This window comes from Glycine soja, chromosome 9, assembly GCF_004193775.1.
Source record: "Glycine soja cultivar W05 chromosome 9, ASM419377v2, whole genome shotgun sequence".
Lineage (NCBI taxonomy): Eukaryota > Viridiplantae > Streptophyta > Magnoliopsida > Fabales > Fabaceae > Glycine > Glycine soja.
The window spans coordinates 29507636-29533942 of record NC_041010.1 but is presented as its reverse complement, the minus strand read 5'-3'; the positions used below and the strand labels follow the sequence as shown (position 1 = coordinate 29533942).

Here is a 26307-nt window from a genome sequence, read left to right as displayed (position 1 = left end):
AGGAAGCAGGATGGCTCCTGGAGATTTTTTGTTGACTACATGGCTTTGAATGCGATTACGGTATGCAATCAATTCCCAATTCCCACCATAGATGAACTTTTAGATGAATTGGATAGAGCCTGCTGGTTCTCGAAGTTGGATTTGTTGCAGGGCTATCATCAAATTAGAATGCATTCGGAGGACATAGTTAAGATAGTGTTTCGCACGCATCATGGACATTACGAATTCAAGGTCACGCCCTTTGGATTGTGTAATGCTCCTTCCTTCTTCCAGGCGACAATGAATGTGATTTTCCAGCCGTACCTCCGACGCTTTATCATCGTCTTCTTTGACGATATACTGATTTACAATGTGACCTTTGATGATCATGTGGCTCACTTGGAGTAAGCATTTCAGGTCCTCTTAGACAATCAATTCGTCCTCAAATCATCCAAGTGCTCGTTTGCCTAACCACAGGTGGAATATCTTGGCCATTTTGTCTCCCAAAAGGGAGTCAAACTTGTTGCCTCGACGGTAGGTGTCGTTAGTCAATGGCCGGTCCCTCAGTCCACCAAAGCTCTGAGGAGCTTCTTGGGCCTCGCTGGCTTCTATTGGAGGTTTATAAAAGGATATACTACGATTATGGCCCCATTGGTCAAGGCAACCATCGTGGAACCATTTCAGTGGACAGCTACAGCCCAAATAGCTTTCGAGTGACTTAAACACGCTCTCTTAGAGGCCCCTGTTTTGGCACTGCCTGACTTTCAGCTGCCCTTCACCATTGAAACCGATGCTTTAGGAGTTGGCTTGGGTGTTGTCCTATTGCAACAAGGCCACCCGATCGCTTATTACAGTAAGCCGTTTCCCCCGAAGCTCCAACGATCCTCCACTTATGTCCTGGAACTGTTTGCAGTTACGATGGCGGTCAAGAAGTGGCGACAATACTTGTTGGGCCATTGTTTCACCATCATCACTAACCACCACAGCCTCAAGGAGCTGCTAACACAGGTCATTCAGACCCCAGAGCAGCACATGTACCTTGCTCGTTTGATGGGGTATGATTACCAAATTCAATACCGCTCTGGTGCTAATAATCAGGAGGCTGATGCATTATCACGACTCCCAGAACATGATCCCTCTTTGTTGTTGACCCTTTCGATGCCTTGTCTAACTTTCATGGAGGAGTTGCACACCCAATTGGCCAAAGACCCGGAGTATCAACACCAATGTCAGGCCATCCAGGACTTTCTGGCCGCACACTCCGACTTCACGCTCTCCAATAACATTGTCCTCAGGAAAGGCCGCATTTGGCTTCCATGAAATTTCCCTAATTCCCACGCTCCTCACTGAGTACCACGCCACTCCGACTGGAGGTCATTTGGGCACCACCAAGACAATAGCCCGCTTATCGAAGAATTTCTACTCGGACGGACTTCGAGAGGATGTCACCAAATTTGTCGCTAGTTGCCTCGATTGCCAACATTCAAAGTATAAGACCAAAAAGGTGGCCGGATTGCTATGTCCCCTACCTATTCCTCACCAGCCGTGGAAGGACCTCTCCTTAGATTTCATCATCGGCCTACCACCTTACCATGGAAACACTGTTGTCCTAGTGGTCGTTGACTATTTTTCTAAGGGCATCCATTTGGGCATGCTACCACCTTCTCACATGGCTCATGTTGTTGCCTGTTTGTTCATGGAAATTGTAGTGAAGATTCATGGCATTCCCCGGAGTTTGGTCTCGGATCGTGACCCTCTCTTCATCAGCCGGTTCTAGCAAGAGTTATTTCAGCTCAGTGGAACCCAGTTACACATGAGTTTTGCGTATCACCCGCAAAGTGATGGACAAACAAAGGTCTTGAATCTCGTGATCGAGCAGTACCTTCGCGCTTCTGTTCATCACCGACCAAGCTCTTGGGGAAAATTATTGTTGTGGGTGGAATGGTCTCATAACACATCATGGAATGCAGGTACTAGTTCCACACCATATGAAATCACCTTTGGTCGGAAACCATTTAATTTTCCAGAATACATCACCGGGATTTCGAAGGTGGATGCCGTTGACGATATGCTGGTCAACCACGAGGAGACATTCCGTGCCATCCGTAAGAAACTTCTCAAGGCACAGACTCTCATGAAGCAATATGCTAACACCAAACGTAGGGAGGTCGAATACCAGCCCAGGGACTGGGTTATGCTCAAGTTGAGACCACACCAACAAATGTCTGCCAAGCATAAGTAGGTCTCCTCAGGCAAATTGTCCAAACGATTCTATGGACCCTTCCAGGTTCTCGAACGAGTTGGCCAGGTTGCCTATCGCCTACAACTTCCCGAGGGAGCATGCATTCACCCGGTGTTCCACTGTTCGGTACTGAAACAATTTAGGGGGTTGTCGGAGCCAGTCGAACCTGCTTAACTATCGAACAATTTGATTCATGCTCAACCTATCATATCCCCATTGGCAATTCTCAATTTTCGCTACAATTCATCAGGGGATAGTCCTCACTGGGAGGTCTTGGTTCAATGGCAGGGTCTCTCTCCCGATGAGACGTCTTGGGAAGATTGGTCGCAATTACGCCAAGACTATCACCTTGAGGATAAGGTGATTTCGCAAAGGCCGCAGAATGATAGAGAAACAAAGGTGCAAGGAGTAGCTAGCAGTGGGCCTAGTGAAGTAATGAACACAGGGGTGCAGCTAGAAGAAAAACCAAAGAGAATAATTACCAAGCCTGCATACCTGAAAGACTATGTGTGATGATCATGTAGCTGAGCTGGCAAGGAAGGATCTGCAGAATATTGTTGTCGATCACCAGGGGACAACAATAACCAATTTCGTTTTTGCTTTTGCTATTGTAATATTTTCCTAGCACAAAATCACAATTCTGTTAGGGAATTCATAATATAAGTATGCATATGTAATAAGCTGCAGATCATGAATATAAGAATACTCATCTTTCCTCTATCTTCTTCTTGGAGGAGCTGGTCCCTCGAAACCAGTAACTAGCGATTCCCTTACCACTCACCCATGTTATTTTCCTAATCTCCGGCACCAATTGGAAAACCTAAATAAGTAAAAGATCCACTCATAAGTTTACAATTAAGGATGCTGGTCCACCTTTCCAATTCGCCAAACTCAACCCCTATGTCTGCAAAACAACTCTTGTGGAAATTTACCTTTAAGCCATATGATAATTTAAAACACCTCAACATGGTTTTAATTGCTACCACATTAGATGTTGTCGCTTCTCCAAAAAAAGTGTGCCATTTGCATACTTAACTAGATCAACCACCACTTTGTCCTCACCCATCTCAAAACCTTTAAATTCACCTCGTAACTTGGCCTCCCTCATCATGCCACTCAGCCCCTCTACTACAATGTTAAAAAGGAAAGGGGTGAGAGGGTCCCCTTGAAAATTCTTCAATCTGGCTACCATTGATAAGGACTGAAATAGAACTTGAGTGTAGGCACCCTTTGATCCATGAGACCCATTTTTCACAGAACCCTAGCCTCTGTAGCATGTACCAGAGAAACTCCCAACTCACTAAGTCATAAGCTTTTTCGTTATCCACTTTAAAGAGAATGTATTTTTTCCTCTCTCTCCTGGCCTCATCAACCACCTTTGTCGCCACTACGGCACTATGTGTATGATGTCTCCCCTCAATACAGGCACTTTGCCTTGTATCAATGATGTTTGGCATAACTACCTTTATGCGCCGGACCAAAAGCTTTCAAATGATCTTATAAAGGCACCCCACAAGCGAGATTGGTCGAAATTCACCTAACCCATTCGACTCATCAACTTTTGGGATAAGTCATATGAATGAAGCGTTGGCATGTACCTCTAGGTAGACATCCATTTTGGTGAAATTCCCTCACACACCACATTATATCCTCCTTCATTAAATCCCATAACTCCTTAATAAATTTAAAATTAAAACCATCAGGTCTCAGTGCCTTTGATCCCTTGCACTCCCAAATAGCCTTCTTGACTTCTTTGACTTCTTTCTCATCAAAATTTGCAATCAAGGATTGGTTTTGATCCATTGAGAGGGATTGGAAAGGAATGCTATCTAGATTGGCGATGCCCAAGTAGTCAGGCATGCACCTGTGAGAACTTACTGTAAAAGAAGTCACGGACCAAACCTTCTCGTCGTTGACTGTGATTTCTCAGAAGCTCTAATCACCTTAATTAACGCATGTAAAACTACATTTTATGTCAACTTTATTCTGTGGTTGTCACTTACTATACTGACTGTAGATTAACTATTTTATTTCATGGTGATCAGATTGTAATATAGCGCCCTTAATTTGGGCCTTGCTCCTCCTTGTAATAACCATCAAAATTTTTGTACTCATGCAGTACTTTAATCAGATTTCTTGATAGATTTTACCCTATATAATATTTTCTCTTGTTCAAAGTTTTGCCATGTTAAATACGGTTTCTAACATGGACACTCCTCAATATTTGTCCAACACATGTTCAGCACTTCTAATTAATTGGATGTTCAATTAAAAGAGTTAGCTTGAATACTTAAAATGTCTCTTTTATACAATTAAAAATTTGAACTGATACTTGCATATATGAACGGCACACACTAATATTATAACTTTCAGATAAGTCATGTTAAAATATAATATAAAATATTTTAAAAAATAATGTCTCGTTCTTTTTTAAGCTTTGTTATCATAGAAAAATAAAATAAAATATTAGTTTAAAAAGTTAAAGATACTATTAATATATTTTGTTATGTTATTATAGGGCCGTGTTAGCCACTAAGCCGAAGAGGCAACGGCCTTCGGTCTCCAGTTTTTTTTAGGGCCTCAATAATTTTATACATTTTTTAACAAAATATTTTTTTTTTATTAATTTGACTGACTGAATGATAAATTCTGTTATAATATGATATATTATTTACTTTTATTTTTATTTATAAGACCACAAATATTATTACTTCAAAAAAGACCACAAATATTAAATATAGATGTAAATATTATTATAAATAATTTAAGTGTAATTTTATTATTTATTTAAGAAAGTTAAGAAAATTATTTACATCTATTTTGGACTCTACCTCTTTCCTTTCCTAAAACTTATTGAAATCAGTATAGAGTTTAAATTTATAATTGATATATATGAAAAAAATATTTTGGTGCAAATGTTGATGTCAAGACCATGTACATTTAACTAATATTCTATTTGCATAAAATATTTTGTATTTAAAAGTTCATTTTAATTGGAAGTCAATTTGAATACATTTTCAAATATTAAATCATCATGAATTTTTATTTGAATTCTAAAATTTGAAAAAATGGTATATTACTCTTGATTTATTTTTAAAAATTGCAAACGTGCATACTAAAAAATTATACTCTAATTAAAATATTACATTATATCAAAAGATTACTTTTTCTAAAACATGCATTGTTTCTAAAATATTATAAATAGCACTTGTAATTATAATTATTGTTGAAAAAAAATAAAACTAAAATTATTTAAATCTTATATAACATTACCTATTTCAAAAATAGGTTGATTGAATCTGTCGTTTATATATTAAAAATATTTAAATATTAAATTTTGATGAATATAGAAAAAATAAATAAAATGATGATAATAAATTAAAACTTAAATGTAAATTTTTCCTTAGGCCTAATCGTTAAACATGACCATGTGTTATTCATATTTCATTTTATTAGAATATTTTTTTATATGTGTATATGATGTCTCAATGTCCTATCTTTTAGATATTAATGGTGTCAAAATCTCTGTTTTTCTATCATGTCTGTGTTCATGTCAGGTGTTAGTGTTTGTGCTTCAAAGATTTCTATTTCAATTTGCAAGTTTTCTCACATTTTTTTTAAAACTTAAAAGTTTTAAAAAAAATACTATATATGATAAGTGTTAGGATTTTAATGGAAGGAATACTCTCAAAGAAGATTGAAACATAACTACCAAATGAATAAATCAACTAGTTTGAAGCTAGTTTGAAGTTGTTGCAACTTAACTAGTGTCAAGTTTAAGCTTCGAATGCAATTGTGTTAAATAGGTAAAATGAGAGCTTTGATGCTCACAATAATCCAGCTCAGGTCAAATAATATGATCTCAGAGAGAACATACATGTCATCTCAAAGTAAAAAGAAGATTGAAAAATATTTTCCTTGTAACCGAAGACGAATAGTAAAGTATCCTTGATTTTTTATTTATTTGTTTTGCTAATATTGTGAATTTTAGTAGATTTCAATTTAGTTCACAAAATGTGAGTAGATGTGACATCTTTGATCTTCCGTGCTAAACGTGTGTTCCTTTATAGATAAATTCTTAAGGTTAAAAGTTGAAACCTGAAATGGCTCCATTCAAATTTAGCAACATTAATTGTAGCCGTGTCTTTGCTGTACTGATAAGGACTGAATGTGAAAATCGAAACCGTGCCAATCCTTTTGACTTTGGCTGCTGGCGCTTACTTCAAACTAACTCAAACTTTTGTTCTGCTTGCTAATACATGTTACCATAAAATCGGAATGCACCATCACCACTGTATTCAATTGTAGGCCAACCACTCAATATATATTTTTAATATATCTTGTCAAACACAGTGGTTCATCCAGAAAATAACCGGGGCAATTAATTAATGATTTGAAGTCATTTCAGAGATATAAGATGTGTTCGATGGTTAAGAAAAAAAGAAAAAGGAAAAATATATAAGACGTGTTGAATGCTAACAAAAACTAACATTCTAACAAATTAGCATTTGCCCATAAAAAAAATAATTTGAAGTCATTTTGTAGTTAATAACTTAATATCTTCTTACTTACCTGTCCTATACTACAATAATATATTATGCTGCTTTGTCCTCTTCCTTGGATGCTTCTTTTGCAAACAAATATAAGTAGCTGTGGTTATAAAAAAATGAGGACCTTTCAAGGTTTCGGCTGCAAAGTACACTTGACCTACCACAGCCTTAGACCATAAAGAATCATCTTCCTAATCCTATGACTTTAAGCTACATCTTTGTCCATCGTCATTTTTTTTAAGCATAGGGTGCATGCATTTTCTGCGGTGAATTCTAATCTTGTTCATATTTAAATTCTCTCTTCTCGATCATCAATTCACAAGGAGGTTTGTCCAAGATTTCAAGTAGTCCTGTGGCAGAGAAGATCAGAAAAGGCTAAAGGTTATGACTCTTATTCTTTTTTCTTTTAATTCTTTTGTTTCCTTCCCTTGCACAATGAACTTCTTCATTATCCAGCTATGTATTATGTTCATATAGTTATACTAATCCAAACTTGAAGTCTGCATGTGTTTAGTGTTGAAATTTTTTGAGGTTGCATTCGCGCCCCTTTGATTTCTTTTCTTTAGAGACTGATCTGATTTTCATGTCACCATTATTCAACATTGGCATCATCATATGGAATATGAATCCATGGCCTATAGGAATTGGATTGAATTAATAGCTGGGGTGTGTAGCATTTATGGCTTCATCCATAATAGATTAATGTTAACATAGTGTTTCGGAGAAGATGGAAGGGACAGAAATTTGACATCTCTGCAGTCATTATCCTAAAATGTTTGCTGTTACTCGTCAACTCTCTTGTCCATTTTTTGTGGGGATGGAAAAAAGACCTTTCCCTGTTTTATTAATTTAGCAGACAGGAACCTTTCATGAAGAGGGAAGGCTCCTCAATTAGTAGAAAAAAAGATATTCGCATATTCACTGATTTTGACTTTAGCAATGAATGCCCTTTGGATTTGCTGTACCTATCAGGGACATAGTTTTTATGAAAAAAAAAATGTGAACTAGGTGGATGAATGTGATCATCCTATTTACATGTACACGATTGCCTTTGTGACTTCGTGTCTATAAAGAGAGCAAGATATAATTAATAGCCGATGCATAATTCTTTGTCAACTCATCTCATCTTTTTCTTCACTGTCTAATTTGGATCTGGATTTTGCCACCTCTACTTGTTTCTACATCTATGCTTACCAATGAGATCCTCTGAATTAATGGCAAAGCTATATATTAGATTTTATTTGATCTTATCTGATCTAACCTTTCATGAATATACAAGTACAAAGGGAGTCTAACAATACCTTTCTCAGGTCTAGCATGGAAAACAACATAAACATTGAAATTTCAGAACAAGGCTCTCCAGAAGTTCCATCACTCATAAGGTATATATCATCAAGTGAAGTTGCTGGCTTTGACACTGCTGATTCTCAACTTCCCAGCGCATCTGCCCAAGTAAGACTCCTTTTTAGTACTTGACCTGCATAATTGAATACCACAAGCCAATTACCAAAAATTGAGTTTTCTTCGTGGCGTGTAGGATTTAGAATACTTATATTATTCTAAATTTATAATGAATTACAATATACCTTTTTAATGTTTCTAATTTAAGAAATTAATTAAATCCAACTTTTCCCATGTTTGTAATAGGGAAGTGAAGCAAACTCACCAACAAGACAACATGATGAACCTATAGTCATCAATCATCAAAGGAAGTATTCTATCAGCATGCCACTTTCTTCTGAAGAAGTTCAGCTTCAACCAATGGACACCAAAAAAGATGGTATTCCCATTTCCTCTTCTCAATCAGGAACTGCTAGCTCTAACCATCCGCAGGCATCAAAATGTTACTCTCAACCAATGCCAAAATGCCATGTGCCCCAAGAGGCTGATAATGGAGTCAAAATAAATAACCATCCGGGCATCAAAGATTTCAAGGATAAGAGGTTTGACTCTTTTAAAACATGGTCTGGGAGACTTGAGAGACAATTAACAATTCTACGTGGAAAGTCACCAAGAGCAACTGCACAAGATGGTAACAACAACTCCAAGAGCACTGATAGGCCTTTACCTGTGGATCGGTACTTTGATGCATTGGAAGGTCCAGAGTTAGAAACTCTCAAGGTATGTGATTACATTCTATCAATTCAAATCTAGTTGTGTGATTTAACTAAAATAATCCATAACACAGGCCATACAATTTTTGGTACTAAAAAATTAGCCCCCACTTCCAAAAGATCCTAAATATTTTCTTCATTTATGTCTTGTGTCTTAATCTTAAATGAAACTTAGTCTAAGATGCAAGTATATTTATTTAGACATAAGTGAAAACCACTTTGATCCATGACTAACCAGGAATATAGCTAGATAGAGACTGCTTAAGGGTTACGCGCTCCCGGTGCTTGCTATTTTCATTTTCTAGGCTTGTTATCAATTGGTATCAGAACTGGTTGTTAGTGTCTTGGAAAAAGGTACCAATGGATGGATTGACTAGAAAGGCTGTAGAATGCATCTGATAAGACATTGGCACTCAGGGTCGGTGCTATGATAAGTATTAGGTATTATGGAGTGCTTAAGTCTCATATCGAGTAATCAAATTTCTTTCAACTTTAACTAATAACCTTTTGGTAGACACTTCATTTGCACCAAACTCAACAACACCATAATTTCCTGATTGAATATCCTAATTCTACTGAATTTTTCTTTCTTTTCCCCAGAATTTCCTAATTATGTTTGTTTGTGCATATTGAAGATTATAACATATTTTGTTTTCCTACTCCAACAGGCATCAGAAGAGACAGTGCTTCCACAGGACAAGCAATGGCCATTTCTTCTACGGTTTCCTATTTCATCCTTTGGTATTTGCCTTGGAGTTAGCAGCCAAGCAATTCTTTGGAAAGCACTGGCAACATCTCCTTCCACTCAATTTCTTCACATAAGCCTCAAAGTCAACTTAATCTTATGGTTCATATCCATTGCTCTTGTTATCACAGTTTTCACCATCTATCTTCTCAAAATCATTCTCTACTTTGAAGCAGTTCATCGGGAGTACTACCATCCGATCCGTGTCAACTTCTTCTTTGCACCATGGATAGCTCTCTTGTTCTTGGCTATTGGAGTTCCACCATCAGTTACCAAAGACCTGCACCATGCTCCTTGGTACATTCTAATGACACCAATATTGTGTCTTGAACTTAAGATCTATGGACAGTGGATGTCTGGGGGTCAAAGGAGGCTCTCAAAGGTGGCTAATCCTACCAACCATTTATCAATTGTTGGAAACTTTGTGGGGGCATTACTTGGGGCCTCTATGGGCCTCAAAGAAGGGCCCATTTTCTTCTTTGCTATTGGGCTGGCCCACTACATAGTCATGTTTGTGACCCTCTACCAGAGACTTCCAACAAATGAGACACTCCCAAAAGAACTCCATCCTGTGTTCTTTCTGTTTGTTGCAGCACCAAGTGTTGCTTCCATGGCTTGGGCCAACATTCAGGGTTCCTTCGATTATGGATCTCGGATTGCCTATTTCATTGCCCTCTTTCTTTATTTCTCATTGGTAAGTTATTTTATCATTTTTTCACCCTTGTATTGAAATAGGAATGGCTATTTAATCACACGTATACCTTAGTTGGTTAGAAAATTAAACTTCACCTACGATATGATTTTTAAAGTAATAAATTATTACAAAAGTCAACATGTTTTAGTTATATAATAAATCATGACTAGATATAGATGATACTGTAAACAACTTTACATGTCAGTATATTTCAATTAAATTTCTTAGTATACTTAATTAATTAGTACTAATCTCAACAGAAATCAATGTTATTAGCCCTTTCAAATGTTCATAATCATTTTTTCTAAGTTTTCATGTATATTCTTAAACATGGCCTTGTATAAATTTGACATCCGAGACACTTAACAGATTTCTGTTATCAAAATTACTTAGTAGTTTCACATGTTTTGCAGGCTGTCCGGATCAATTTTTTCAGAGGATTCATGTATGCTACATCTACTCTTTCTCTTATAATGTTTGCTTTATACTATAGAACTTTTCTGACAATTTTTTTTGGATGTTATTCCGCAGATTCTCTCTTGCATGGTGGGCCTATACTTTTCCAATGACTGGTGCAGCAATTGCAACCGTAAGATACTCAAATCAGGTCACAAATCCAGTTACCAAGACCCTGTGTGTCATACTGAGTCTCATATCCACACTCATAGTAATAGCACTGCTTGTATCAACTATATTGCATGCCTTTGTCTTCAAAAACCTATTCCCCAATGACCTTGCCATTGCCATAAGTTACAGAAAGAGAAGGCCACAAAAGAAGTGGCTAGGTCTTAGATACAGGAGCCATGACTCCAAAGAGATCGAAAATTACCTGAAGTGTGTGAACTCGGATAAAATTGATTTAGAAGCTTCTACCCCACTACCAGATGGCACAGAGGATTCACCATCTATCTGAGTATATTTGTTATTATATCGTAATGTGTCCTTCGAAAGAGAATATTATGAGTTGTTTGGCTAATAATCTTCATTAGTCACACATGTGAGGAACAGAAGTAGGCGTTTGACTGTTCCGGTGACCATGCATAGTATTTAGTAGAATATGAAGGTTTGTGTATAAATGAGTGTGTTTAGGGTTTAGGAAGAGCATTTTTTTGTAGAAACTAGAAACAGTTCCCACCTTTTTATTTTGTAAAATGAGTGGGTTGTTTTACTATATGAGTAAATAATCAGTATCATTAGAAACAGTTCCCACTTTTTTATTTTGTAAAATAATTGAGTTGTTTTACTAAATGAGTAAATAATCAGTATGATTGAGTCAAAGAAAATGAATGGCAGAAGATTTTTCTTTTATTCCAAACGGGACCAAAGGGCCAATGAATGGCAAAGGATGATCTTTGCATATCCACTTAGGACATATGTGGTATCTTTTGGATATAATCAGATTGGACCAAAAATGCTTTCAATGCATGTATAGCATGATCGAAGCATATTTTCTCACACTTTTCAGATATAACATATGGGGTTTATCAAATTACGAATCAATTCCTCAAAATAAATAAATAAATAAATAATATTAACTACTCTTTTAATTTTCGTAAAATTACACAAATTCCTGTCCCTACTCATATCTATTCTTACACTCTTAATTTTTAAAAGATATACACTAATAGATTTTTATATATTATACTAATTCCCTTGGTATGAAAAACTTTACTTTGTTACTAAAAAAGTACTGAAAATTTGTTTAATTTCACGAAATCTAAAAGATGATTAATGTAGTTTACTAAGAAAAACTGTTGTACAATAAAAACAAATTTGGTACCAGGTCACTTGGAGTGTTTGAATACATGTTAATTTTATGTTGACCGGAAAATTTTATTTTCCTCCTCTAATATCTATATGTTAAAAGTAAAAGAACGATCGCTTCCTCCACGTGTCCAACACTATCCATTTCTACCAATTTTTTATTTTTTCGTGACACGTGTTAACACTTCCTCAATCTTCCATCAACTTCTGCACAAGGTTATCGCATTCTGCTTTTGCTGCTTCTTCGTTCCACCCTTTCTGAGCCTGTGCATCGGCATGGGCTTCTCGCTAGTTTCAAATTCAAATTCAAAAGCCTAGGCTACGGTTCGTCTAGGTTCCAGGCTATGCCAATTTTGTAGTCTGAGTTGATTGATTCACATCACCGAGCTATTGTCACAGACACAAGCCTATGAAACATTGTTCAATATCTTTTGATTTCCGACAAATGTGAGTAGCTTCTGATTTCACCTCATTTATGCATTCCTTTTGCATAAACCGCAAGCTTTTGATTTCCCCTCATTCCTGCATTCCAGTTGCATTAACCGCAAGCTTCCGGTTTTACCTCACTTCTACCTATGTTGGTTGAAGAAGTTCACTTCACTTGGTAAGGTTCTTTCTCATTTTTGCATTCCAGTTGCATGTTCCGCAACCTAACCAAAATCCTGCATTTTCATTCTCCAGTGTACAGAGGTTGTCCACCTGTGTTGGTTGAAGAAATTGACTTCACTTGGTAAGTTTCTTTCTATATATCTTTGCTCATGCTCTATGCACAACCTTCTTTTTTAGTTTCTATGTTGCCACCTTTCTATTTGCAGTAGCTTATCCACTATCTTAGTGTTCATCTTCATGTCTTTGTTCCTTTTAAAAAGTTCGTTTTATTTGCATGCATGGTTGATGTTTTAATGGTTATCTATGTTAGTAGTTCATCATGGAACGTAAGCTCAACTCCATTATGGACATTACCGCTCAAAATGAGACTTGGAAAATTAGTGTACGTGTGATTAACTTGTGGGTTATTCAAAGGGCTGTAAGGATTAACATTGAAATGATTTTGATGGATGAGAAGGTATAATATATATTATTCATGTTTATTGTCAAATAATTGTCATCTGATATCACAGTTTTTAATATTTGCATAGGCTAATAAGATTGTTGCTCAAATTAAAAATGTTGATCATGGTAAGTGGAATGATGTTGTTAAAGTGGGTAAGACATATATGGTACAAAATTTTGAAGTTGAAAAGAATACTAGATAGTTTAGGCCAACAAAGCATACCTTCAAATTGAACTTTGTCAATTCCACAAAAGTAAAAGAGCAGGATTTTCTAATGATACCAGAAATGGTGTATGATTTTACACTATTAATTTGATGATGTTTTTACTGGCAATGTCACTCCTAACTACTTAATAGGTATGTTTATTACTTACTTCTTATTCAGTCCACCCATTGTCATGTATTCAAAAGTTAATAAAACTAAGCTTATGGACAGATGTTATCGGTGGTTAGTTGATGTATTGCAATGGAACCTGGATGGAAACCCCAAAAAGGTGGTCTTCACTATGAAGGATAAGTGGTACTTTCTATCATTGTTATTTTAATCTTAAATAGAAATATTTATAATTATCCATTTCATTGACTATAGTTATGTTTTTTTTTATTCTAGTAGTGGCACCATTGTCAATTGTATTCTATGGGAGGATTTTGCATTCATGCTGAAAGATTATTTGGACAAACATCAAAATGGACCAATTATACTTTTGCTTCATTTGGCAAAAATTAAGGAAGCACGAGGTCATTATTTCACTTATGATATATGTAGATGAATTATAGATTATATTGTGATTGCCTTAATAATCATAATACATATGTAGGGGCTTATGCAATGTCCATTCAAAATTCAATGTATGGTTCTAGACTATTTATTCATGAAGATTTAAAGGACATTGAAGATTATAAAAATGGGTAGTGATTATGAATCATACTTCTTTCTTCAATAAAAATAAAAATGGGTAGTGATTATGTTTCCTCTTTCTTTGTTCAATATTTATACATCCTTTTTCTTTCTCTATTGTAGATTAGATCAGAGTCAGCTAAGCCTTATGACTTGCAGTCAAAGGTTGAGTCAAATCTCTTATTCTTCCCAAACTACTTTAGAGGATAGATTTCTTTATAATGCTCAAGTTAAATCATTGAGTGAACTTTGTGAGTTGAAAAAGGTACATGTTAAAGGTTGCTAGGATTGATTTTGAAGACTCAGTATCTTTCACGATTAAGAATAATGTGATGTTAAAAATTTTATATATTGTGTTTGCTAGGAATGTGTTTGTTTGATTGTTGCCACAATAACCAAGTTCTTAGTGGGCAATGGTTGTATATATGAGAGTTGTCCTAAATGTAACAAGAAAGTGGAATGTGAGAAATTTCCATACACTTGTCAAGGTTGTGGAAATGAAAATGCAACAACTATGGTCAGGTTATGTGTTTAAACCTTATGTTTCTTATGTTAGATATGTTATGTATATGTTTCCAATTGATGTGTCATTAAATGATTTATGATAACTTAAGTTAAATTATGTTATATTATATAGGTTTTGGTTGGAAGTGAGAGTTGGACAACTAAATGAAATTGCTAACTTTACTTTATGGGATCGTGAGTGCAATGCACTCATTAATGAAAGTGCAAGTGAGATTAAACAACAGATGATTGCTCAGGTCTAAACTATAATCTAATAGCTTTAGTTAATCATCATAGTCAACTTGTGGTTTTTATATATTTGAATTTTAACTTGATGTTAATCCTTGGCAGGAAGGTGAATTTGATCCAAAGGACATTCCGAAGGCTATTGATAGGATACTGGGCAAAAAATTGGCTTTTAGATTTAAGGTTATGCCGAACAATACCCGGTATTTTGTGTCACAAATATCAGAGGATGAAGATCTAATTATGTTATTATCAAAGAGACTTCCTACATATAAGGTCAATATAATTTATAATCTTTATGGTTTGCACAAATATCATCAATTGAAAATACTAAGATGATTATTGCACAACCTATAGTGTTAATTGAATGGATTAAAAAGCAAAAGAAGGACCTAAGATATGAAGGTTTTGGCTAAAGTAGCAGTGCTGCACCCCAGGCTACAAAAGATTATTATGATGAATCGACATCTTCTTAAGTATTGTAAATTGTGTTGTGCTCAAACTCGGGCTTTGTTTTGTAAATTTTGGGATATTACTTTTGTTTTTTGTTCAAATCAAATGTAATGCAGTGTTCCTAAACAATATGAAAAAGGAAATTCGAAATCCTTGGCAATTTGATATGTTCAAAATGAGTCACTATCAAATAATTTCCATCTAATATGACAGTTTTTAATATTTGCATAGACTCATAAGATTGTTTCTTAAATTAAAAATGTTGATCCTGGTAAGTGGAATGATGTTGTTAAAGTGGGTAAGACATATATGAACCAAAATCTTGAAGTTGAAAAGAATACTGGACAATTTAGGTCAACAAAGCATGGCTTTAAATTGAACTTTGTCAATTCCACAAAAATAAAAGAGCATAATTTTCCAATTGTTTGTAGCCTATATACATTTTAGCCTCTGTTCTAAAACATGTGTTGCAGATCTTATAGAAGCATAAAAAACTCATTTTTTGTATGAAGTAATTTTTGGACAAAACCAAATCAATTTCAACATAATGGTCTTAAACAAATCACAGCAAAGTAGATGAGTGTCCAATAGAAATCATGAAAGAGTTAGGAGTTGACTCGTGGGAGGCTATTATCAAAAGCAATAGAAGGTTTGTTTTTAAGTATTCTGGCAGCCTATTACCAATTGGATGGGATATGTCTAAAATTTGCTATGATGTGATTATAGTATTTTGTAGGCAATAAAAAAATAGTCATAATCTGCCAACAAGTGGCTACAAGGTAGGTATAAGCTATACTATGTCTACCATCTACCAAAAAGGTGTTGTTACCTACGAAAGCATAACAATCAAGAGTATTAAGTCTTCCACTAAGTCACCTTTTTCTATTCTAACCATTGTATCATCAAAAATCCTAATGAAAAGCACAATATTTTCTAATTAGTAGAGTTCGTGTATCATTTTTCCCGGCAATTTTTTTAAATCACTGTCACAGTTGGTAGGTGAATTAGACTTGATGTAATAGTGATTTTCTTCTAACATCTTCAGCTCATTATTAAAGTATTATAACTTCAAAAAAATTTGGCAATCTTCAAATACGAATTAACATTTTCATTTTATCATATTCTGCTAAGATATCTTCAGGTTATTATTGAAGCACTTTCATATCCAGTTAATGATTCATGGAAGAAGAGGGTTCTAACACAAGAGATTCTGTTAAATCTGCAAGATTAAAAAGAAAACTAATATTGCAAGGAAAGCGTTTAAGAAGAAGTCAGAATGAAAGAGCCAAAAAGGCATACATATTCAATGAAAATATAGGTTTTGCATGTGTATACTAATATCCTCAAGTTGCACTGTTGTTATAAGTGGTATTGCTACATATGCTATGAAGACTAAGCTTCTGTTATGAATGTCACAGGAACTATTAATGCATCTGGAACAAGTGGAAGCGACCAACGAACTTTTCAAATAGCATTAGCAGATATCACTAATACTTAGCCAAACAGTAAACACGTGTCAACCAGACAGAGGAAAACTATCAATAACATATGTAGGCTTCGTAGTAATTTGTACAATGACTTTGTGGTTGCATCTTCAACTTCTACTGGACTACTAGATAATGAAATCCATGATCATTCCTTTGTACCTCAACACACAAATGATCCACTTCATCATACTAATGAAGCCTCTTCAGATAACAGTACTGAAAATGCAGGTGACAATAATTTGAAATACTATACCAAATAAATTACACATAAAGTAATAATCAGAATCATGTAACTGTTTGTGGTTATGTAGAAATAAATGACAGTGTACTAGATTATGAGAATGAACTATCAGATTGTGTTGATAATTATGCTAATGACATTAACACAGGTTTTACTGTCAACATGCAGAAATTTTAGCTTAACCACAATGTTATTTATGTCAAACTAAATAACATTTATTTTTTAGGATATGTTGATCTAGGCGACCCTTCTGAAACATGTGCATATTGCCAAGCTGCTATGTGGTATCAAGAAAGGACGAGGAAAAATAGAAAGCAAGCTAATCCCAAATATAGTCTTTGTTGCAGCATGGGAAGGATACAACTTCCTTTTCTCAAGAATCCTGCAATGCTTTTGCAACAACTACTATGTTTGCATTCAGCTCGCCTGGGGCCAAGATAGGTACAAATCTACTCAAAGGAAAAGGTCCAACAATTTACAAAATTCATGGACAATCATGTCATTTGATTGGAAGCCTATTACCAATGCCTGGGATACCACTAAAATTTGCCCAGTTGTATATATATGATACAGAAAATGAAATTGAAAACAAAATTTGTGCAGTTAGCAAAATTTTGTTTTTTGACTTTTTTTTTGCTTTGAATGGCTATATGTCTGCTTTTATTCAGTTGTCACACAGGTAAATGATGGACCCAATTATTTAGTTTATATCACTCATGACATTTTCTGTATTTGTGCAAGGCAAAATATACTTGATTCAGAACTTGTGTCGAAGTTAAAAGATATGCTTGATGAATACAATGTGTATGCTAAGTCTTTTATGATGGCAAAAGACAGATATGATAACTATCAGACAGAGAATCTTAACCTACAATTGCTTGTAAACAAGAAGAAGGATGGAAGGATTTATAATTTGCCCATAGTTTGAGAGGTGGCTCCAGTTATTGTTGGTGATGCAAGTCAACCTATCAATCGAGACATAATACTTGAAAAGCAAAGTGAATGATTACAAAAAATCAACAAGCTTTATCCAAGTTATCTTGGATTGTAATATCCTCTATTATTTTCTTATGATGAAGATAGGTACTGTAGTGATATCAAACATAGAGATATGGATGATTCTCATCAAAGGAAGAGAAACACGCTAACTATTAGAGAGTTCTAGTGTTTTAGGTTGTAGTCTAGAAAAGGTGAAACACAAACTTTATCGAGGTCTAGAAGATTGTTTCAGCAATTTATTGTTAATGGTTACACAATGATGGAAGCATAACGATTGTTGTTTATCAAAACTCATATGAAGAAGTTGTGTTGTGTTAAATATAATACTTTGAAAAACTCACAACATCCAGTTGAAAATCAGCATGCCAGTTATGGAAAGCGTATTATCTTACCTTCATCTTTTATTGGTAGCCATAGGTATATGGATCAATTGTTCTTTGATGGAATGGCCATATGTAGCATGGTTGGATTTCTGGATTTTTTCTTAACATTCACTTGCAATCCGTATTGGCCTGAGATTCAATGGTCTATTTCAGCTCTTAAATTAACTGCAGAGGATTGGCCAGACATAGTAACAAGAGATTCTAAACTCAATCTAGAACAACTAATGTCTAACTTAAAAGATAGAAAAGTTTTAGGCAATGTGCTTGCATGTAAGTTGTTCATTCCTAATGCTTTTAGTACTAAACTGACCATTGTGTGTATAGTTGTGGTTAATCTAACCATCTTACAATTATAGATATTTACATGATTGAATTCCAAAAGAGAGGTTTTCCATATGCCTATATCTTGTTGTTTCTGGATGTTGCCAGCAAGTATCCATCTCCTGCAGATATTGATGGCGTCATATCAGTTGAGATGCCAGATCCTATTGAACAACCACAACTCTATGAGTATGTCAAGAAACATATGATGTATGGTCCATGTGGTCATGCAAACAGAAAGTTGCCATGCATGAAAGATGGAAAGTGTTCTAGATATTTCCCAAAAAAAAGGCAAGCTGAAACTGTTGTTGACCAAGAGGGCTATCCTATTTATAGAAGGTGTAATGATGGTAAATATATTGACAATAATGACATAGCACTAGACAATATATATGTGGTACCATACAATTCATACCTATTGTTGAAATATGAGGCTCACCTCAACATAGAATGGTGCAATCAATTAATGTCCATCAAGTATTTATTCAAGTACATTAATAAAGGTTATGATCACATAACCGCGACTCTTGTGCCTATCCAAAATGACGATGGAACAACTGAACAAAATGTTGATGAGATTAAGCACTATCTTGATGGTATGTATATTTCTCCTTGTGAAGCTTGATGGAGAATATTTTCATTCCAGATTCACAAGAGATCACCTGCTGTTGAAAGGTTGTACTTTCATTTGCCTAGCGATAATTCAGTAATATTTGAAGATGGTGATGACATTGAGGCTTTGTTGTCCAAGCCAACCATTAAAGAGTCCATGTTTACCTCTTGGCTGCAAGCTAACAACATTTCCCAACAAGCAAAAGATCTTACATATCTGCAATTCATAACAATTTACATACACCAGCAAAATAAGATGTTGGAAGCCACGTAAAAGAGGCTATACAATTGGAAAGCTTAACTGAGTGCCTCCAAGTACTAGAGAATTGTATTATCTTAGGATGATGTTGGTTGTGGTTAAAGGACCAACCACTTATGAAAAAATTTGTACAATCAATGGTCAACTATATTATACATTTAGAGAAGCTTGCTTTGTTATGGGATTCTTGGTTGATGATAAGGAATATATTGAGGCTTTAAGAAAAGCATGCCATTGAGGTTATGGCAAATTCCTTATGATATTGTTTGTAACAATGTTGTTATCAAACATCATTGAGAGACCAAATCATGTATGGTCTGAAACATGGGAGTGCCTAATGGATGGTATCCTTCATCATCAGAGAAGGATAAGAAACATACCAGGTAACAAAGATTAAACCATGACTTCTCTTTTCAATTACAATTATTGTTGAAAACTTAAAAATTCAATTTCTTTTTTGTGTCCAAAGATTTATAGCGGGAAACAAAAGAGTTACAGAATTTGGCATTGCTAGAGATTGAAGAGATATTACAATCAACAAAAAATCATTAAAGGATTATCCAACCATGCCTTTTCCAAGACATGTGGTGTTGTCACATTTTGGTTATATATATATATATATATATATATATATATATATATATATATATATATATATATATATATATATGCTGAACAAAATTATGACAAGACTCAATTACAACATGATTTTGAAATATACTTTGCTTCTCTAATAGGTTAGCAAAAACTAGTGCTCTTTTTAATTGACTATGTAATATCAATACAATAGAAACAATGATGGTTCATGTAGTAGCTACATTCCTTTTTTTGTTGTATGCAAATATAGATGAACAGAGACATATCTTTGATAGTATCATCAATGTTGTCAACAGATAGGCTGGTGGAATGTTTTTCTTGTATGGGTATGGAGGTACTGGGAAGACCTTTATGTGGAAGACATTAGCTTTTGCATTATGTTCAAAAGGTGATATTGTGTTAATTGTTGCCTCAAGTGGCATAGCCTCATTGTTATTACCAAATGACAGAACTGCACATAAAAAATTTGTTATTCATGTGCCTGCATTAGAAAACTCAACCTGTAATATCCACCAAGGTACATAACAAGCTGAATTGTTAAAGGCCACCAAGTTGATTATATGGGATGAGGCTCCTATGGCTCGTAGGTATTGTTTTGAAGCATTAGATAAAACATTGAATGACATCATGTGTGTCTAATTCTGACAATGTTCCATTTGGTGGAAAAGTTGTTGTATTTGGAGGTGGTTTTAGGAAAATTCTTCCTATCATACCTAGAGGAAGTATATCAAACATAGTGCATGCTATTATAAATGCCTTATACCTGTGGGACTACTGTACTATCTTAAAGCTGACAAAAAATATGTGTTTGCAATCCAACCTCACATTGAGAAATGCACAAGAAATCAAGAGCTTTTCCCAATGGCTAATATATGTTGGTGATGGGAAACTTGGCAAAGGTGATGATGGGTGTTATGAGATAGAAATTCCACCTGATCTTTTAATAACAAACTTCATCGATCCTATTGAAGCAATTGTCAACCATACCTACCCAGATATCCAGAAGAAGTATAAAGATGAGGAATTTCTCAAATTCAGAGTTATACTTACTGCAACAAATGAGGTGGTAGACCAAATTAATGACTATATTTTAAACATCATCCCAGGTGAAGAGAAAGAATATTTTAGTTGTGACTCAATTGACATGACAAATGTTGCAACAACTAAATGCTTTGAATCAGTTTCACCAGAATTTTTGCATTCATTGATGACATCAGGAATACCTAATCATAAAATTAGGCTGAAAACAGGCACACCTGTAAGTTTGATTCAGAATTTAGATCAAGTTGAAAGCCTATGCAATAGGACAAGGCTGATTATCTCTAGAATGGCCAACCATGTTATTGGGGCACGAATAATTTTAGCAAAAAGTGTAGGAAGTTTGATTTACATTCAACGAATTTCATTATCACTATTTCAATCTCCTTGGCCTATCAAGATGACTAAAATACGGTTCCCATTTATTGTGTCATATGCCATGACAATCAATAAATCTCAAGGCCAATCTCTTCAGTGTGTTGGATTATATCTTCCTCAACCAGTTTTCAGCCATGGTCAGCTTTATGTGGCATTCCTAAGAGTTCAGAGCAAAATTGGATTGAAAATTCTTATTCACGATAAAGAACGAAAACCACTAAATACAACAACCAATATGGTTTTCAAGGAAGTACTACAAAATTTGTAGTTAACTGCAGGGTTATTAACGACAAAACTTGTGCTAATGTAAAGTGTTGCTTTTAATTTTGAGTCCTGATAATCAACTTCTGAGGCTATTATCTACAAGGTATCATCAATTTACATATGTGATATTTTGAACATGACAAGCTTCATGTAACCCAGTAAATTAGCATGGCTATATCTCTGTTGCGTATATGATGACCAATTGTGATGATATGAATACATTTCTAAAGCAATCATATTAAGATCATGTGTAGTTAACTGCAAGGTTATTAACAAATCTGCAAGTTGTAACAGCTTCATGACATATACTTTTTGCATAATTTCATACATAACAAAATTCACCTCAACTTCATCTTGCTAACCTTGCAACATGAGTTCTTTAGATATGATTTATTTACTGCAGTTCCAGTTTAAGACTACATGTGTTTGTTAGTTACTGTGTGCAAAATTGTATTGATAGTGTAAGAGTTAGGTGTTACTCATTGAATAAATACTTGATTGTTGTATGGCTAAGTAAATTCAACAGATATTTTGATGCATTAATGCTTATCAACCACGAGGTTTCAGTTTTACACTGAATGCATCTATACTTCATGCAATGTTTATACTTAGTGTCTTAAGCAAATGTTGTGTAACTCAAGTTTAGTGTGACTTTGTATTAGATTTTGTGTTGTGGTTAAATGGTATGACAGTGTAATGGTGCAACCTTTAATTTTAAGTCATAATAATCAACTTTTGAGGCTATTATCTGCAAGGTATCATCAATTTGCATATGTGATATTTTGAACATGACAAGCTTCATGTAAGTGAGTAAATTAGGATGGTTATACCTCTGTTGCGTATGTGATGACCATTTGTCCTGACATTAGTACATTTCCAAAGCAATCAGATTAAGATTGTTTGAAGTTAATTGCATGATTATTAACTACATTATATGTTGTAACAACTTCATGACATCTACTTTTTGTACAATTTCATTGAAGACAAAATTTGTCACAACTTCATTATCCTAAGCTTGCAACATGAGTTCTTTAGATATGGTTTATTTACTTGGTTTCAGTTTAAGAATAATTATGTTTTTTAATTACTATGTTCAATATTGTATTGACAGTGTAAGAGTTTGTTGTTGCTCATTGAATTAAAACATCATTGTTGTATGACTAATTAAAATCAACTAATATTTTGATGCAGCAAGATCATTCAACCACGAGGTTTCAGTTTTACATTGAATGCATGTATGCTTCATGCAATGTTTATACTTAGTGTCTTAAGCAGGTGTGGTGTAAGTTAAAGTTGACTTTGTATCAAATCCTCTTTGTGTTATGGCATTGTAATGGTGTAGCTTTTCATTTTTAGACATGATAATCGACTTCTGAGGCTATTATCTGCAAGGTATCATCAATTTACAATTGTGATATTTTATAAATGGCAAGCCATTGTATCAAGGTGGACAGCGCTGAGGGATTTCTATCAACTGACCGGAGATCATAAAGTGATGTTAACCCATTATGGTCAAAGTCTGTTCTTGCTGACTATATTCAAAACCAGTAGCCATCCAAAATCGTTCCCAAAATGGCACTCATTATACCATCAAGTGCCGAATTTTGCCACTTCCAACGTGCTTCTAAATTAGTACAAAATTACCTGCAACAGCTTGGTAAGTTACTTAGTAATTTACTTAATCAATCAGCCAACCTTTATCTGCCAACTTTTAAATTTCTTCTATTTCTCACATAATGTTATTATTAATATCTGGATGTTCCAAGTAGAATGTATTATTTTATGAAAGACAAATTGTTCACTCATTTGAATCTGAAAGACATTCCGGAATGCCGCATTGTTTACAATCATTGGAGAAAGATAGTTAAAATTGGAGCCGGATGGAAAATATTTTGTGAAACACAATCTTTCGAACCTGGCATGGAAATTGTCTTCAAATTCCCTTATCCAACAGTTAACTATGTTTTATTTTGGTCATGTTTATAAATTAAGAACAATATTATTCTGACTTTTGTAAATATTTGTAAATTGACACTTTATTTTGTGGGCGTGTTTTTCCTACAAACAATGTCTCTAACATTATGACTTTGTTAATTGACTGTTTCTTATCTAATATTTGTTTTATTATGGTAGACCTTCAATTTAGTTTACACGTGTTGATCATAAATTTTTTGAGTCATATTCATTTTTGTTCTCATTTACTTAGTTTCCAATTAAATATTTCATAATATTGTCGAGTGTTATAGTCACACGAATCTAATTATACTGTCAATTTTCACGGCTTACCCGAGCGTATGCAAGGATACTAAACTAGTTTGGTACATAGGAAAGCATGAAACATCGCTCAATGGATGTTCTAACGCTTAAACAAATATGCACTAACTGATGTGACCGTGTTTGAAATTTCATTTAGTATAATATAATTTTTTATTTTACTATCATAAAATTATAGATTACATATAATTGAAAATTATTGACTTTTTCTTAATTATTATTTTAAAAATTATACCTAAATTAAACTATTGACTCTTTTATTTCAAGTCGAACAAATAATCCAATCCTTTTTCCCCTGACATGTAGGGGCGGGCGCACGTTGAGGCAGAGTGTGGCTATAGCCACACTAGAATTTTTGAAATTATAATTTTAACTTAAAACTTTTTAAGTTAGTTTATTAAATTAAAGATATTTAGTAAAATTAACTATTATGCTAATTGATAAATAAAAAAATAACCTAAAGAACATGTAATTATAACAAAAATCATTAGTTTTAATTTTTAAGATAATTTTTTATACTTATTATTTTTGTTTAAATATTAAATATTTACTAATGTTAAATAATATAATGTTAAAAATAACATTTTTTTTTATAATTACACGTTCTTAGTTTGTTTTTTTTACAAAGGCTACATGTTCGTAGTTATAAATCAGCACTAAGTTATGATATTAAAATAATAAACATATAGTATTATAATAAAATTTTAATGAAATAAATATATAACCCAGAGATAGCTAATGTAATAGGTTGTGCTTCGGGTAATAACTTTATGAATGCTCCTACGATTCAAAAGGATAGAGACAAGAATTGCTTCGGGACAAACAAGTATCTCAATTTGCTAAATTGATTGAAGAGGGTCAGATAGAGACTGATAGTGGATTAAATCAAGAATCATCTATTACTAAAGCGGGTGACACTCGTTGGGGTTCCCACTTTAGGACTTTCACTAGTTTGATGATTATATATGATGTCATTATTGAGGTACTTGAAGAAGTCAGGAAAGATACGTCATTTGAAAAATATGGTGAAACTATGCTTTTGCTAGATGTGCTTCAGTCCTTTGATTTTATTTTCATGTTATACCTGATGGTTGAGATTTTAGGATTTACAAATGATTTAAGTGTAGTGCTACAAAAGCGTGATCAAGATCTTTTGAATGCTTTATCACTTGTCAAAGCCACCAAAGAAGAATTACAAGAAATGAGGAATGATGGATGGGAAGAACTTATATCTAAGGTTATGGAAATTTGCAATAAGCATAATATTGATGTGTCTGATTTGGATGCACTGTATGTGCAAGGGAAGAAATCTAGACGACATGCTACCACTTCTAGTGTTTCTGATTTGCATCATTATAAGCATGATTATTTATTTAGTGTTTTAGATTTGCAGTTGCATGAGCTCAATGATAGGTTTGATGAAGATAATATTGAACTTTTACAATGTGTTTCATGTTTGAGTCCCTCATCATCATTTGAAGCTTTTGATGTGAAAAAATTGTTGAGGATGATTGAACTTTATCCTAATGATTTTGTAGATGTGCCGGAAGTGGTGGTGCGACATCAGCTTCATAATTATGTTAGAAATGTTTGATGTGATCCAAAATTTGCAAAGTTAAAAAGACTTTCAGACCTTTGTGCAAAGCTTGTGAAAACAAAAAAGTGCAACACATTTGATATAGTTTATAGGCTTCTGAAGTTGGCTTTAGTCTTGCCGGTAGCAACTGCAAGTGTGAAACGTGTTTTTTCAGCTATGAAGTTTATGAAGAGTCAGCTATGTAACAAAATGGATGATCAATGGTTAAATAATCGTCTTGTAACTTTTATAGAAAGAGATGTTCTTGGAACAATCAACAATGATGTTATTTTAGCTCATTTTCAAAAAATGGATAGTAGACGATTTTTATTGTAAATACATTTCCTTAATTAAACAACATTATTTCTTATTTTCAATATATTTTAGTCTATAATTTCTTTTATATTTTAGCCACACTGATATTTATTGTCTGGATCCGTCGCTGCTGACATGTATAATAAAAATGGAAATAAATAGCAATAAATAAATAAATAAAAATATAAATAAATCTCGCATTTTTAAAGTGATCTTGAGTTCTATATATGATTGTAGATGAAAAATTGTGATTAGGAAGGGACCTTGTGTTGGAATTTTTAATAAACCTTATAAAATACCAAATGAGCATCAAAACATAT

General features: G+C 34.2%; 1 protein-coding gene and 1 pseudogene across 1 annotated transcript; both read left to right on the top strand.

The window, feature by feature from the left end:
- The first annotated feature begins 6897 nt into the window (after positions 1–6897).
- On the top strand, positions 6898–11526 carry LOC114425905 (S-type anion channel SLAH3-like). The gene is made up of 6 exons (XM_028392884.1): positions 6898–7152; positions 8082–8223; positions 8419–8892; positions 9554–10324; positions 10738–10769; positions 10856–11526. Exons 2-6 carry the CDS (start codon positions 8089–8091, stop codon positions 11235–11237), a joined length of 1794 nt encoding a protein of 597 aa, XP_028248685.1. The 5' UTR covers positions 6898–7152; positions 8082–8088; the 3' UTR covers positions 11238–11526.
- A 9235-nt stretch (positions 11527–20761) lies between these two features.
- LOC114368320 lies at positions 20762–26008 on the top strand (annotated as a pseudogene).
- The last annotated feature ends 299 nt before the right edge of the window (positions 26009–26307 follow it).